Source organism: Cydia fagiglandana, chromosome 6 (assembly GCF_963556715.1).
Source record: "Cydia fagiglandana chromosome 6, ilCydFagi1.1, whole genome shotgun sequence".
Lineage (NCBI taxonomy): Eukaryota > Metazoa > Arthropoda > Insecta > Lepidoptera > Tortricidae > Cydia > Cydia fagiglandana.
Window position 1 is genome coordinate 12795709 of NC_085937.1, and position 17108 is coordinate 12812816.

At 38.7% G+C, this 17108-nt stretch overlaps 1 protein-coding gene across 1 annotated transcript in view; it reads left to right on the top strand.

Moving 5' to 3' along the window:
• Window positions 1–434: 434 nt before the first annotated feature.
• Window positions 435–17108, top strand: part of LOC134665260 (Ca(2+)/calmodulin-responsive adenylate cyclase-like) — a 79791-nt gene continuing 63117 nt past the window's right edge. Inside the window, exons 1-4 of the mRNA XM_063522157.1 lie at window positions 435–756; window positions 4474–4806; window positions 13558–13707; window positions 16335–16453. Coding sequence (XP_063378227.1) covers window positions 541–756; window positions 4474–4806; window positions 13558–13707; window positions 16335–16453 — 818 coding nt within the window. The 5' untranslated portion in view covers window positions 435–540. The remainder of the gene's footprint in view (window positions 757–4473; window positions 4807–13557; window positions 13708–16334; window positions 16454–17108) is intronic.

Consider the following 17108-nt stretch of genomic DNA (forward strand, 5'->3'; position numbering starts at 1 on the left):
TGGCTTTTGTCATTTTATTTAATTATGGAGTATTATTCGGTAGGACAATAAGCTGCTTACTGATGAGACTCATAAACAGTTTTGTGGTTGTCTTTTGTTGTTTGTGTTTATTTACGAAGCCCTGAAAAGTGACTAGGTATTTAGTACTCGGTTGAATAATTATTAGGTCCAAACTGCGTAAAATACGCTAAAATATTTGAGAACAATCACTTTTGTTTGTACTTTTCTTTCCGTTGATCCTAAAGAAATTTACCAACGTGTTATCAGATCAGATTGGAACAAACTTGATTTCATCACCCGTTCCGTTCCTGGTGGGTCATAAATGTGATGTGGTATATTGGTAATACATACATACAACTAGTTCTGGTCCAGCTCTTAACGAATGCTAATCCTATGTTTTTACTTTTTATCCGATTGGCGAATAAGGGTTATGTTAATGCAGTGAGGATTTTGGTAACTTATGTTAAAAGTTTTATTTTATTACAGATGAAGCGACGTGGGGTGTTAGTGGTGGCGAGGTGAGGCGGCAGCGTGGCGAGCATGGACCACGCGGTGAAGGCGATGTCGGCGCGCGGGCCGCTGGCGCGGCTGGTGGCGCGCCGGCGCTTCGAGTCCGCCGAGCTCGAGGAGCTGTACGCGCGCTACGCGTGCAAGCTGCAGCGCGGCTCGGTCGGCTCGGCGCTGGCGCTGTGGGCGGCGCTCGCGGCCGCGCTCGCCGCCGTCGACGCCACGCGCGGCTGGCGCCGAGCGCCGCAGGTAACGCCACAGTATTATATTCTGTTATCACACAGTCATAGTTAACAAACATAACTGGCGTCGCTACATTTTCTCCGAGCTGGATAAGCTCCTACGGGGCTGTCCATAAACAATTTTGACCCCCCCCCCCCTATAATCATTAGGGTGGAGTGAAACTGCCGAAAAAATTTTGTTTTCTTTTTTTCAAATTTCCTGTATCATTAATCGATGATACATAGTATTAGAAGTAATTATGCAAAATTTTAGTTTTCTAAATATATATCTTAAGGTGGCGCATAAGGTTTAAAGTTTTGAAATAATGCAATTTTTGACATTCACATATATGATTTATTGAAAACGATATATGGTCCTATTTAACAATTTTAATCATAAACTTTACTGAAATCATAATAAACTAGCAAAATAAATTCAAAAAATTACATTTTACCGTCGAAAATCAGTAGTTTCAGGGCGCTCATAAACACGAAAATATTGAGATTTGGTGTCGAAAAACGGGTATGTCTTGCCGGGCTTTTATCCTTGTACGAATGAATCCATATCTAGCTTCTGGTCCACAAACTGCTAACGAAGCCTCCGTTACCAGTAAAACAATAACTCCATTTTTATGTCCTGTATTCACAGCTGTGCTATCGCAACCAACACCCATCAAAGAAGACTGATATTCGAATTTTACCCTCAAGAAAGTCAACAATACTCTTCTCAATCGTCGTCGCCTTCCCAGAATCAATGGAAAGATGTCCGATGTATTCAGAATCTGGCACTGATAATATTGAGATGTGTTTTTCTGTAACAGTCTTGCGATGCGATGTATTGTCTGTGGTTGCCATCACTAAGGTTTTGTCTTTTCGACCGTCAAAGTAAATAGCCCTTAAAGGTTTACTGGCAATAACACTCTGCAAATCTTGGCGTACTTTTTTTCGCACTCGAAACTCGTTGCTTCGGTCTATAACTTTATTTGCGTTCTCTTTGCTGATTACATTTAAATCAACCAATGCAGCGTTCACAATAAATGCCGCAGATCGATCGGAAATTCCTGTTCTATCGCACGCTGAAGCTAGATTTTGCAGCTTACCTCTCATCTGCTGAGTTTCACTTGGGTATCGTTTAGAGGTTTCTTTTTCTGTTGACATGATAATATCATCTTCATTAGATTCTGTTTCTGTAGAAGAACTGTCAGACGTCCAAATTATATTTGAAGCAGATGAAGAAGTACTAGGAGCACACATGGATTTTTGCACAAACTGGTCATACTTTCGCGTCCTAATTTCGCCTCGCTGGATAGATTGGGTCATCACCTTGTCAACAGTCCCTGTATACATTTTGCGATCAGTTCGTTGGTCTTGCAAGAATAATTCTTCAGCAACAGGCACTTTAGTTACAAATTTGCATACTTCTCTGGATATTCATTTACATGTTGCGATATCAAATAACTTTTTCAGATAATCTTCATAAAAGGTTTGTTTTTTGGAGTCATTACGCAGTTTTTTTACACCTTTATACTTGTTGTAATATACAATCAATCTTGCGACAACTTGTTGATGACTAATTGTAGGGATAGATGCTTTAGCCCATATATTTTCGATATCGGTGGCAATTATTTCACAAATATCTTTGACTAAAGGATCTTTTCCATTATTCAACTCGAGTAGATAGTTTCTGTGCCATAAGTAATATTTAATCACATCACTATACGTCGGCAACATATTACCACTTAATTTTTGTGGATCGCCAAACACAGGACACCTCAAATCTTTTCGAGTTTTTGGCATTTTGTAACATTTTACTTTCAATTTTCACGTCTTCGCCACAAGCAATTAATTGTATTTACTTCAAATAAAACCGATTCATATACGAGATGACACTTCGATACAATTAAAAACGTCGCGTTTATAAAGTTAAATCGTGAATCGACTTCGAATAGTGGGAGCCACTTAAGCGTAAAAATTAAAGTTTTTTGTAAACTACCTTTAAGGTGCGCCACCTGAAGATTAAGTCCTAGATGTCTGATTTTTGGTATGAACAGAGGTTTTACTTAGGATCATCGATTAATGATACAGGAAATTTGAAAAAAAGAAAAAAATTTTTTGCCTGCTTTCACTCCACCCTAATAATCATCCAAAAATTATGCTTCAAATGACCCCATTTCCTCCTACTTCATGCTACCGTCATCCGATGTCCAGACCCCCCCCCTAATTTGAAATGACGTAATTTATGAATAGCCCCTACGCCGTACAGGCGTAAGTGTACGCGTGCTATTCATGACGAGTAGCACAAGCTATAAATGCGGCTCCTTCGGCTTTATTTTTCTTGTGGCATTAAGGGCCGGTTGAACCAAACCGTCTGTCACCGTCGAAACGTTCAACAAAGTTATATTGGTTGGGAAATTTCATATGTTTTTGCCTGATTACTGTAATCCGTCGAATGTGGTTGGTGCAAATTTAGATGGTAACATTTCTAATATGTAGATAAGTACTGCACTTTATTAATATTATTGTTAAATATGTAATGTGAATGCGTATAGCTTATAGTCAAGTGGGCTATTAAGTGGTAACTTTACGAGCTTCCAAGATATCGTACTACCCTTTGGAGAATGCCGCTGGGATACGATCGCATTGTTATTATACTATACTATCCAGTTTCCAGTTTTATATGACAGTTCGTAACTACATACATATCTATTGAACTAAGTTCGTTAGTATGTCACTACCTTAGTAGAGATTCCATACTAGAGGAATTTACGAGTCACAAAGGCAAAGTGCAATATCTAGGTACCAAAGGGTATCAGATGCAGATATGTACTTACTTATAGTTCGTTTTTTTTAGCATTAGAAATTAGGTAAACAATCTTGATGTGTCTTTTAATTGAAAAACACATTTTAAAAATAAGTTACGTTACGGCAAATATGTAACAATGAAGTATTTGAACAAATTAAATTATTTCCAGGAAATATTTTAATTTGTTTTTATCAAGTAGAAACACTACTATATAAATTATAAAAGTGCATATACTTGGAAAATTTGACTAACGTTTCTGTGACCCCGGTGGCCGAGTGGTTCAGGCACCTGCCGCGATAGCAGAGGACGCTGGTTCGATTCCAGCCTGGGGCACTGGAGGCCTTGGTCACTTTTTCTTAGTATATGACATTTATTTCAGTTTATAAATATGTAACAATTATGAATCTAATACGATCATTTATATTCTTCTGCTTTCATCAGTAATAGTTTTTGAATTATAAAAAGCGTTTTTCAATTAAAAGACATGTCAAAATCGCTTACCTTCTTGCAAGTTCTTTCTAATGCTAAAAAAAACGAACTTTAGTTATATACTTCCTAATACTATTGCATGTCGTCAGGGTGGGATTAAACTTTGCCATTTTTCATTTTTTCGGAAAGATTGGCCTAATATTGCCACAGAACGAGACGCGTGGAAGAAAGAGAGGGAGGCCTTTGCCCAGCAGTGGGACACAACAGGCTAACAAATAATAAATAGTTTTTTTTATTTAGGTAACATTTTTAAACTAAAAGAGAACACATTTCCTGCGGAAACGTATCTAAATTAAGTTCAAGTAATTAGACGTACCATAAGTAGTACCTTTGTTTATGCGTGATCGATTGTACATTATGATAAGTTTAGCGAATTCCCATGAAGAGTTTTTAGCTAGTAATTACGGCAGGCCGCGAGCGCGTTTGAACGTATTTCAAGTATTGTAATTGCAGGTGGGCGTGCTGAGCGCGCACGCGATGCTCTGCGGCGGGCTGGCGTGGTGGTGCGGGCGCGCGGGCGGCACCGCGCCGGAGCGCCGGCTGCCGCGCGCCTGCTGGCTGGCCCTGGCCGGCGGCGGCGCGGCGCTGGCGGCCACGCTGCCCGCCTGGAGCCCCGGCGCCGCCGCCGAGGGCGCCGCGCACGTCGTCTGGGCCGTCTTCGCCGCCTACGCCCTGCTGCCCGTCGGCGCCCCCGTCGCCGCTGCCTTTGGTATCCTCCTGCCGACGGTCCATACTGTTGCGGCGGCGCTCGTGGCCCACCGCTTCCCCTACCATATCTGGCAACAGGTAATTAATGCAAATTAATTTGGGTTAGGTAAAGTTGCGGATTAACCCCTTATTCATAAAACTTTACGGGCCTGATTTAGTTAAATTATGTTGTATTGTATCCCTTTCTTACATAAGTCGAAATGACAGACAAAGACAAACGGTTCATAGCTAATTCAGGCCAGTAACGCGTTTATGACTAACGCCATAAATGTGTAAACATTAATCATATTTAAGTAGTGCTACATTTAAACAATTACATTGTACATAACATCATTGTGTATAAATGAGGCGTAATACATATAAGAAACATTAAACATTAATTACGCTTCGTTGGTCCCTGGTACTCTGTTAAAAAAAAAAATCGTTTATTTCAGACTAAGTCCATAAAAATGTTAGTTGTATTACAAACTTAAAAAAGGCTATGTTAGTTAAGAATAAGCAAAAAAAAACAAAAAACTAAATTAATTTAAAAAAGGTTCCACTGACAGGAGCAGGTAGTAGATATTTTTATTCACTACCTGGTCCTGCCAATGACAACCTCCACCCAGTACTTGGTTAGCGGACAGTTCAGGCGTTCCGCTAACACCCTCAGCATACTGTTGCTGCTGCCACGCACCCGCCTTAGGGCCCCCCCACATCTGGCGTCTTTCGAGCGTCGGCGTCTGTCGGCGTCGGTCCAGCGCTATGGAAAATGACGTCGCTGCGCAGTTGCGTCGACGCTGCGTCGACGTTGCGTCGACGTCGGCCATAGAATTAAAGACGCCGACGCTCGAAAGACGCCAGATGTGGGGGGGCCCTTATAGCGAAAAAGTCATCCGCCCGCGCCTCGGCAAACATGGCTGATGCACTGCAGTGCTTCGGCAGCCTCAGCAGCATCCTGAGGATGTTATTGTACTGCACCCTTAAGGTGTTATAGGACCTCTGCGTAAAGCTAACCCACAGGCTGCACGTGGACTGTTTTGTTTAAGAAATTTTTTTAGTGTTATTATCTAGATCAGCGGTCGGCAACCTTTTAGCAGCCAAGGGCCACATAGTAGTTATCGGAGGTGACGCGGGCCATACTTTGTTAATATGTATGACTTTATGAGACATTGTTGTTTGTCACTATTACATAAAAAATAGCCAAGGCGGCACTCGGGCCGCAAGTGACAGTTTCACGAGCCGCATGCGGCCCGCGGGCCGCAGGTTGCCGACCGCTGATCTAGATCTTTGCTTGGATTCGGTATTTTCCAAATGAAAAAGAAACGAAAAGCTTTTTGATATTCCCACAGCCTTATCATTTCATTTTTCATTTTGATCTTATTATTTGATTTATTATAACTTATAATAAAGAAGGGGCTGTGGGAATATTTGGATTTCGGTTATAATTTATAACCATAATCTAAAACGAAACGACAACAAGCCCTATTAGGTAATACATATTTATAGAGATAGGTACCATTATGATTTAGAAAAAAAGGAACCCTATACTAATTAATTATTGAAATACGTTTACAACAATATCTACGCACGTGTGAATCGAACGCATATTGTTTTCATTAAAGTGCATAGTTTCTTCCGCATCGAAGTCACAGGCCTAGGGTGCCTAAAAAGTGACTTCGGTGCGGATGCTATAACGAGTTTGTGAAGTTAACATTTATAACCACTGGGAGTGTAGTCAGTCGTAAAACTCGTAATAGTATATTTAGCTGCAAACGTTACAACTTATAACACAAGTAGTAAAAATAATCCAATAAAATCGACAGTGCGAAAATTTGGACCATAAGGGTTCTTTTGATTAAGTCGAGTACGACCTCCGCGGAGGCCGTAGCCTTGCCCTTGGCTTGAGTTGGCGCCCAACCGGGGCCTTGCAAGCGGGGGCTATGTTCATGGCACCCGCTCGCGTGATACCGTTGCGTCATTAACTGCCACTCGACAAAAAAACGGCCTTCAATTTTGGCCAATAAATAGCTTCTTAATGAGTCGTTATGATAAAATTGCTTGTTTACGTCTGATGTTGTTTACGGTTTTATGTTTATGAGGATATTGGCACTATTTGTATTTACTCATTAATTTGGTTTTATACTTACTTTAGAACATTACAGATAGACGGAAAGAGAAATGTAGGTCACAAAATGCTCAAAAAACGGCCTTTTTTAATCGCTATTGTCTCTGAAACTGTGCCGAATAAATAAACACGCTAGGAGAAACATAAGAGCCGGTTTAAATGCGGAATATTTAGAAATGCCGTCACCCCATCGCCTCCGTCACATCACATTACCGTTTTATGACTAATCAATAGTGCTCGTGAATGTTTATTACTTGATAAAATCCTCTAGGGAGCATGCTTCTATTTGTTATGATTTAATGTATTAACAACAACGTCCACGTTTACATTCCAAGTAAAAAATAACCATTGTAAGATTGCCGACATTGTAAGATTTTTTCACCGACGGACAATAAAAATTGGCCTCGAGACTGGTTTCCAATAGTAGACACATGTAATACATGTAGATATGTGTGCCCAGACGGTCTAGGCCTTCTGATGTCTTATTGCTCTTTTTGCGATGCATTTACGTAACCGGGAGGTTTTGCCTGGTCTTTTTATATTCCACTTATCGCCAGATGGCAGTGAGGTCTCATTTTCGATACGTACAGAATAAAAATGTTCCTATTGTCGTGCAATGTACCAGACGGTGCAAATCGTTTACGGTTCTGTAGATTTACATTTATAGTGCGACATAAAATAATAGAAATTAAATAAGATGGGACTAAAATAAATCCATACTAAATTATTGCCATGATTAAGAAGCATTTTACGTTAAATATGTGACAGTTACGTAAAAAGTGGCGCCATCAATAATTTTCTACAATTTCCTGTTGGACTATACTTACACTTACAATAATTCGTCTGCAAATGGAGTAAGAGTTATGTATATTATCCACGATCAATCTCGATTTATACTGGCCATATTATGCAGCATTAATCAAAGCAGCATCTGGTTAGCATAAACTGTTCGGAGTGTTCGGGCGCTTTCATTACTGCAGCAGATACATACATACATACACACACACGCGCGTGGTCAAGGGGAAATTTATTCCTCACCAGGAATGGTCGGTAACTTTTAACAACTTCCTTTGAGGAGTGAAGCCGGAAGAATTTCTCTGTTGAATGATCGATTTCAGCTGGTTGGGTTATTCCTGTAACATTTCTAATGGAGAGGTCATGGACTTTAGTAGATATAACAATTTAAGTAATTGGAAGTCATATAGGTTCTGGGCATTTTGAGTTCTAGACTATTCCAAATATAGGTACCTAATATTTTAGTGTTTTTAAAGAATTTATTTAATACCTAACTTTTCTGAAATATTTATACCGATTCGCATAATTCATTTTTGTATATGAAAGGAATAAATGAAATGAATACATCGATAATTGTATATCGACTACAAAAAACTAGGGAACTAAGTAATATGGAGTCCAGGTAGGTCTTACAAATCTCTTACCACATTACAGAAACAGTTTACTTTTATTATACTTACAAATGTAATGACGTGAGGTAAAGACATGTTATGTCAAGAAACTAGTATTCACAAGTGAATCTCAAATCATCTCGAGATGTGTCTCGAGATACACGACATCTCTCCAATTATAAGGCGAGCGTATACATAATACAATAGGCTCGTATGGCAATACAGGTCCGAATGCAAAAAGTGATACAATATGGTGCAGTATTGCATTTATGTGACAGGAGCACTTACTTACCGGTTCTCCAGAACGCTCACCGAGGCCGCTGAGTACAGATTTTATCATTGTGTCATAAACAAATGCTGCTTAAATTTTAGGAACCATGCCGACCTTTGCTCGCGTTTCGCAACGTTTTCCATTAATGTCAATTATGGCTGATTTTATCTAGAGTTAGATCAAGCTAAGTTGGCAGCGATTTTGACATAGGTATAGTCAATTTCATAGAAGTTTGACGTTTAAAATACACCTTGTACAGTCCGGGTTATTAAAATGCTAACGTAACGTAGCTTGGTCTAACTCTATATGTTTACTACTTAACCTAATAGAAAAATGGATTTGAATAGTTTTGCAGGAAACATTTTATGTACATGTACATACTTAGGATTAGGGTAAGCTGGCGATAAGAGTCCTATTCATTTTTTAAGATGTATGTTGTGTATATTATAATTTACCTGACTGACGTAGTTTGACATTAACTGTCATATTTTAGTACGGTTACAACCTTATGCACAAACACTACTGCCCGTTATCAATATTTCGAAATGAACTTAATGTATTTCTATCATTATCGTTAACTTTCGCCCACTTTCCATAGTAAGGCAGCGTAGGTGGTCACCATTAGTCTTGATCGCTTTCATTTTTGGTAGATATTAAGTGGAGTATAACTATAACAGAACTTTCATCATTATTTTAACGCCAAGACAATAAAAAGCCGAGTACATTGAGCACCCATAAATGTTAAAAATCATTATCTTCCACGCGCTCTGAAATGAATAAGTTAATGAGATTTTATCTCGCGTCAGACGCACATAAATTATAGACCTTTTACCGCAAAGCCAGGAGTCAAAACGGATTAAGCGATAGAAGTATTCTGACACGAGTTTCTTGCTCTTCCATATTCCATAATAATACACGACGCGTGTGAAAATTATTCAAAGTTGGTCGTTATTTACCCGCCGAAGGGTTGTCAAAGGTCTCTACGGCAACACTCGGCGATGAATAATGTCTCCTATACATGTTCATTACACAAACTTTTTTCCGAATGTATTTTTTCGCTCTTTCGACTACTTGTTATTCATCAGTTGCTAACAGTTAGGGGCGTCGAGCGAGTGAATTTTAGGAGTTAGACTGTGTCTGTGTATTCTATTTAAAAGCGTGTTACTAAACAATGTGGCACTATGTGCAAGGAAAAGCTTTGTATTTTTATTGGACACAGTGAATACAAATAGCACGTACTCTATCGATGAATCCTCATAGAGATGGAAACAATATTGTGCTTCTGAATATTTTACCTATTCTTCAAATATTCACTCACTAGTCTGATCGAGAAGCGGATATTTCAATACGATTTTATTTAAAGATCTTTTGAAAATATTGGAAATCTATTCACTAGCGCGCTGCAGCTGATACCGGATCGCCGAGCGCCGATAAAATAGGTCGCTGTTTGTTTTTATATATTGATTTAATAATGAGGAACTATAGGAGTAATGTTTATTGATTCGTTTTTAATTAAACTTCTTATTTACACATACGATTGGCGATAGTATGCATTAGATAGGACCAAATGGCGGGAAAGTGGGCGGCCTATGCCCAGCAGTGGGACACTGTTATGGCTAATTAAAGATAAAATATACCTACAGCAGGTCTTGTGAAATTAAGTATACCTACCAGAAACGAGATGCAAATTCAAGCGGTCCAACTGAGAATTACAAATACCTCGTTGCATCAGGAAAATATATTGCACAATGTATCTTGTAATTCTGCCGAGGAAAATCTAGGCTTACATATTTTGTCATTAAATTTTGAGGAATAGACTTAATGTCTATTCCTTTTTATACATTAATATGTATAGAAAAATGATACAGTAACAACAAGCTACTAATGTCTACAAAAATGATGAAAATATTTCATGCAATTTCGCTATTCCCGTTCTATCCTGAATGGATAGACGCGGACTGAATCCGTAATTCTTCCGAGTTGTAAAACAACTTTGTCGGGCCTCTAGATATCATTGCGACTGTTGTCACAAGTGTGCAACTTCACTATTACTTGTTCTTCATAATTTGCGCTGCCAAAATAAACAACCAGTTAAGGCTGATTTAGACGACGTGCGAACTCGTTTCATTACATTGCGGCTTTTGATCGGTCGGTTGAATTGGACTTAACCCATTGTCCGCAATGTAACTAAAATCGCATGCGAGTTCGCGCGGCGTCTAAATCAGCCCTTAGTTTGCCACCTGTTTTACTATCGTCAAGTACATCAGAAAGTTAGCACATGTAACTCGCGTAGACGTGACAACCGGCATTCATTACACACATGTATAATGTTATGGCAATAGGAAGCTTTGATCGGTAGTTATTAAAGCGCTAGTGCAAAATCATCCTTATTGATAAATGACAAAGTGGTATCTTTTTACCGGAAAGTCACACATTCATGTAGCTTACTCAGCTGTGTTGTTTCAATAAACATGCTTGTTCATTTGAGGCCATAAAGCCTCTATTTTATTGTGTTTAATTTCGTTGGTGTCTCCGGGATCAGAGAGGAGAAAATAATACAAACACATGCAAAATTGCGTTTCTCACAGTATATTACATGTACACACATGTACACAGTATATTAGAGACCTTTTGGTCCCATATATATATATGTGTAGGTATTTGGCATGGTGTTTTGAACTCAGCTAATAATAAACCTAGGACAAAGTATTTTACGTTTTTTTATTTCACTATAACTTTGTATGTATTAATTGCTTGTCTCTATGACAGGAATTAGAGCGTCAGAGGGTCAGTAGAGTATAAACTGACTGGTATACGAGCGGTGACACTCTGACACTAGCAGTGACAGCTGTGAGGGCGGCGCCGACGCGGGCGGCCGGTTATCAATTTGCATAGTCCAGATAACAACAGTGTACACAATATCAATAACTCACACATTACCTTCTGTTTGCTCTATCAAGACAGATAATCAATTATATTATTGATATCCACATAATACTCAGTTAACAACTTAGTGGACCACCGGGCAACGCATTACGCACAGCAAGATAAGCGGCTTGAATTAATTGAAATGTAACATGAATTGAATACGTTGAGACAATTAAATTTAATTACACGGGCTCTTGAATAAATACAATGTTTCATGCAAATAACTTTATATGGAGAGGGGGTACTTTAATTCATTAACGTAATTACCTAATCTACGCGTAATCTCACTCCGAGTTATCATTATACAACTTTATGCCAGCATGAATGTCCTTTTTAACGAATCCATTTAATCAAATGTAGGTACGCGCTTAATTACAGTAATGAGATTTCACAAGTGGGTCGCTCATTTGCTGAGTTTTTTGTTTTAAAATTCAATGGCAATGCTTACACGGAACCGTCGACCCCTCGGCTAGTATATATTCAATGTAAAAAAGATGTATGTATATGTGGATCTAATGAACCCTTACTGTTTTTCTTTGCGCGTGCCGCCGAGTGTTATAGTGTTGCTTCAAAATGTGCGTATCGCCCTGTGCTTCATTTAGAGCACACCGCAAAACATATATCGTTTCGAGTTCACCGCAAAACGAAACGTAACTGCTAACTCTTTTGTTAATAAACCGTTTAGGAAAACAGTCTAATTTGACGTTTTTCCATTTCAGTTGGAACGCGTAACGCGATTCGTAGACAAAAATAGCTTGCCATTTCTGAAACAAGTTTTCGCTCTAAAATGAAACTATTTCAAAGTTATTTCTATATAAAAATAGGTATGTATTTGCGCCCGGTATGCTAAACTCCAGTTCAATTGTATTTTGGTTTAAATTGTGCCACAAGTTATTTACGCTCCGGTACTTATAAGCGTTTGAATTAAGTCCTTTATGTGTTTGTCTCGCTTTGAGTGTATCGATCGGAACTTCAACGGAAAGTACACTACATATTAGAGCGACGTATGACATATTATTCGAATCATTGATTGATAGCGTCCCATTTCCCGAACGATTTTGTGTCGAACCACCATTTGTAGAAAATCGTTTCCCATCTCATCTAATAGCTTTTAATAAAAATATAGAGGATAATACAACTAATAAAAAATACGTTTCAAGAACATTTAGTCAGGATAAGTAGTCTCTTAACAAGCGTAGCCCGACTTAGCCGGAGCTTATTTGCTTATCAAACAGTTATTTAAGTTTAGTTATGCGCCGGGGAGTTTTCGTATAAGGAAGACGATACTATCACGAACTTACAAAAAGTCAAGTGCCATTGTTTGACGCAAGGAAACGATTTCCAAACATAATTTACTGAGCGAAATTGCTTGTCTTTAATCTTAAGCTCCGCTAAGTTGTTTCACTTGTTTCTATCTAGTTACGTACCACCTACATTGTCTCGTTCCTTAATTCCAGCTTTGTTCGCGATAGTCAGCCTAGGTATTCTAGACAGCGCACCTAACATTTGTAAAGAGTTCACTGTTTATGAAATAATCTCTTTAAATATCTACGGAATAGGTGAAACACGTGCCACCTTCTGGGACCTTTTTCGAGACAAACTTTAATGTTATCAACCAAAATAAAATGCTTAAGGCTGCGGCAGCCTAGACAGCTTTTGAAATACGCATAACAAAGCGAGCACGTACTTCACGTAGGTAACTAAGTTTCATTGTTGTTCGTCTCCAAAACATCCCCTGTCGTATCTTACATCATTGTCATTGAAAGCCTATTTCAAGTGGGCAAAATAGCGAAGGCTATTTTAACTATGACGACAAATAATGAATTTCTTGTTTAAAACTTAAACTTAGCGTTGACCTGTCGAGTTCTCAAACATCGTTACAATCCAAAGTTCGAAAAAAATATTTATACACAACCTTATTGTCGGTCTCTTAAGCCAGTTAAGCCCTATTTAGACGGTTTAAGAACGTGCATGCGACTTTGTAGTTAGCAATGTATCGAATATTGCATGCAATTTCTTAAACCGTCTAAAGGCGTGTCAATAGGTATATTTTTGGAACGTAGGCTTGTAAAGATCTTTGTCTCAAGAACTCGACTGAACAGCATTTTTTTGCGCAGATGGTGGGTAACGTGGTGGTCTTCGTGTGCGTCAATATAGTGGGCGCTCTGATGCATTCGCTCATGGAGACTGCGCAGCGGCGCGCCTTCCTCGACACACGAAACTGCATCGCGGCGCGGCTCGACATGGAGGATGAGAACGAGAAACTGGTAAGAAATACTAACATGTTTCCTGAAACAGAGGTGTGCGTTCCCCCACGTGGTATATGGCGGCGCGGCTTGGCAAGGAGGGTGACGAGAAACAACAACAACAACACTTACACGACATGGTGGTGTCGCGCTGATGAACTTGCTCGTGGAGACACGACAGCGGCACGACCATACAAAAACATACTAATCCTATCCACATATGTAAAACTCTAAACCACTTTCGGAAACAGGATGTTAGGCACTTTGATAGCACTATTGTCATGTTCTATAACACTATTAGGCGATGCTTAATGCGACAGGATGCACGATACCCAAATGTTATAACAATAGCATCGAAAGAGATACTTTAACAATTGAGATTTATCGACGCATCAATAGCAAATAAAGATTTTATTGCACACTGAATTTAGACATCACTACTAGCCAGTGTTCGATAAATCTAAGGATCCATTACACGTTCATTCCCTCATTTAACATACAAATTACATCTGCGACCGTGCCGCGGATACTAAATAACGGTGTACATTAACTGATCTACTTTTATGGACAGCCGGTGCATTTCAATCTGATTGCAATGTCTCCATCATCTAAAAGCGGACACTTCTTTAGCAAGGCTGTAAAGTGTGCTATAATCATTAGCATCTACATCATGATCATGAGATGTTCTAGTGTAAATCTAATGTTTATATACTAAAGCATTTGTATAACCATTTGGTTGGAAAACGAATACCTAGGTCACTGATTTTCAATTGGAAGGACGTAAGTATTTAGCGGAGCCGAACTCTGGGTCGTACCTACTCGGGAGTTGTTCGGGCATCGCGATTTTGATATTTTACTAAACCTCTACTACGGAGGAGGAACACTTTGTGAAAAACTCGACTAATGCCAAAAAAGGTTGGATTTCCCTCAGGATAACAATGTCGCATGTCAATCGCTTCCTTAAAAAATGTCTATGCCAAATCTTGGAAATACGTTGGAATAGCAAAATAAGCGCGTTTCTTAGAGACGGTTTTTAATTAGCCGCGCTTATGGAATTTACCCATAGGGACATCTGGTAACTCGGCAAATATCTTGTAGCCCAGGGCTTTGTTATACACGTAGCGAAAACATATGAAGAAACTCTTGTAAATTACGTTCGTGTACCTATTCTGTGATCGCCTGGTTTCTTAATGTGGTGTGCCTACGATTTGTCGCGCAATACGTAGCTCTTAATGTTTAGGTATCGCCTTAGTGGTTTATGAAACGACAGATAAAATAGCCAAATTCGCAAATTAAATTGCAGTCTAATCGTCGAGCTGAGACGGTTTTTAATTGGTTTATGGAATCTAGGGAGATTTGGCGCCGAGCCAAATCCCTTGTAGCTTCCTCAGAGCACGTTGAGATTACTAATGAAGATACCGTTGTAGTCGCTTTCGTGTTCCAAATTCTCAATAAGTGTTGCAACTCCTGCATTAATTTCTGCATAACTGTCTAAAAAGGACAAGCATGTTTTCACGGGTCTATCGCAAATTATTTTATATGATTATAAACCTTCATTCCAACCTCTCGACGTTAGTTTTACTGGTCATATGTTAAGTTTTTCGCGACCATGTCAGCCTTACGTAACCTTAAGAGGTCGAAACCGAAGGTAAACAAACACAAATAGAAATAAACTTGTAATTAAACTACATCTCCTAAACCCTTAGGATTAACCTCCCGTCATAAAAAACAAGACGGAAAAAACATTGTTCATACGTGTAATAAATACCAAACTAAAATATTTGACATCCAGCCAACGCGATGAATGTTTGACAACCTACTACATCAATCAAAACGTTTTGAGCGTTTCGAATCGTAGACCACGATATTTGTAGGGCTATTGAGATTCAAAGTTTGACATTTACAACTCACAATGGCAACGTTGTAGGCCGCCGTCGCTTGTTTTAGCTCTTTGCGTATAACACGGATTTACTGGCTCGATCAATCTTGATACTTGGAAAAAGTTGTGGTCCCTTATTATACGAAACTTTTCCTTTTAACGCTGTTGCTCTATTTGTTTCTGTAGTTTACTAAGTAATACCTACTACTATGTAGTGCTTCCTAACAAAGTACCTCGTAATGATTCTTATTCTTAGGTATATCGGTTCCACGAGAAAACATTACGACGGAAATCCAACATATTTGTAGCACTACGAGGAGTCGTTACATTCTTATTTATACTTCCAGTTTCTGAATACTCATAAATCCACCATTCAGCAATTACATTTGTAATAATTATTAAACGGATTTGAGTTCAAAATAAATAAGTATTTAGTTTAATTTTATCTACTTACACCTAAAAATAGCCCAGCGTAATAGCACTATTATTTATCAATCACAAATATTTTGGTTAGGGTCTACTAGACATTTCTGTTTCGGATTGATTTATTTCATTTCACTAGCAAACAATGCTATTTACGGAATTTTAATAGCGTTACACTTCTTTAGTGATAATATTTTGGAATAATACTTACATGAAAAAGTAGTTTAGCAGGTAAGTACATTATGAAGTTACGAAGCTAATTGTGAGTCCACACTACACCAAGCAAACTAATGCAACGTCACGATTTACAATTGCAACAATTATTAAGCCATTATTTTGTCACCAGGAACGATTACTGCTGTCAGTGCTGCCACAACACGTCGCCATGGAAATGAAGAACGACATCATATCGCCGGTGGAGGGCCAGTTCCACAAGATCTACATACAAAAGCACGAGCAAGTCAGGTTAGTATTGTTAACACAGCCAGCCAAGCGAATGATACCTTTATTACGTTTTATTAAGCCTTTTTTTGCTTTGTAAGATAATTTGACTACAATATACACGTGGGCGTAATTATAACAAATAAGCTAACCTATTCCAATGTAAGTTATGTGAGTTGCTCTTTGAAGAAATACACTTAGGTGCAAAACTGTCCCAATAGTAGCACCTTAGTAGAATGTGGAGAAGTGGATGTCGATCGAGGAGAGGGGCACATGATTAATACCTACCAGTACTATTGAAAATTTCCTACAAATCAGCCTTACATATGATATAGGTACTTAGAATTTACGGTTATTTTGTAATTTAGAATCGAAAAGTAGAAAAAAGCACATTTTTATTTTTTCGAATATTTCTAGTTCCTCTTATGGAAACTCCAAATAAGGAACCATACATAATTAAGAAATTCTGCCTCTATAAAATCATCATGCAATTGCTTTAATGGGGCATATTTTTCAAGTTACTTTTAGGTGGCTTATAGTTCGGTGCAAAAGTGTACCATTAAAAACAGCCATAGAAAGTGTTTGTTAGTTCAATGTTCAAGACGACTTTTACTCTGCCATAACTACAAAACTATGTTTGTGATTTAAACAGTTGATACCTTATTTTATAGAGGCTGAA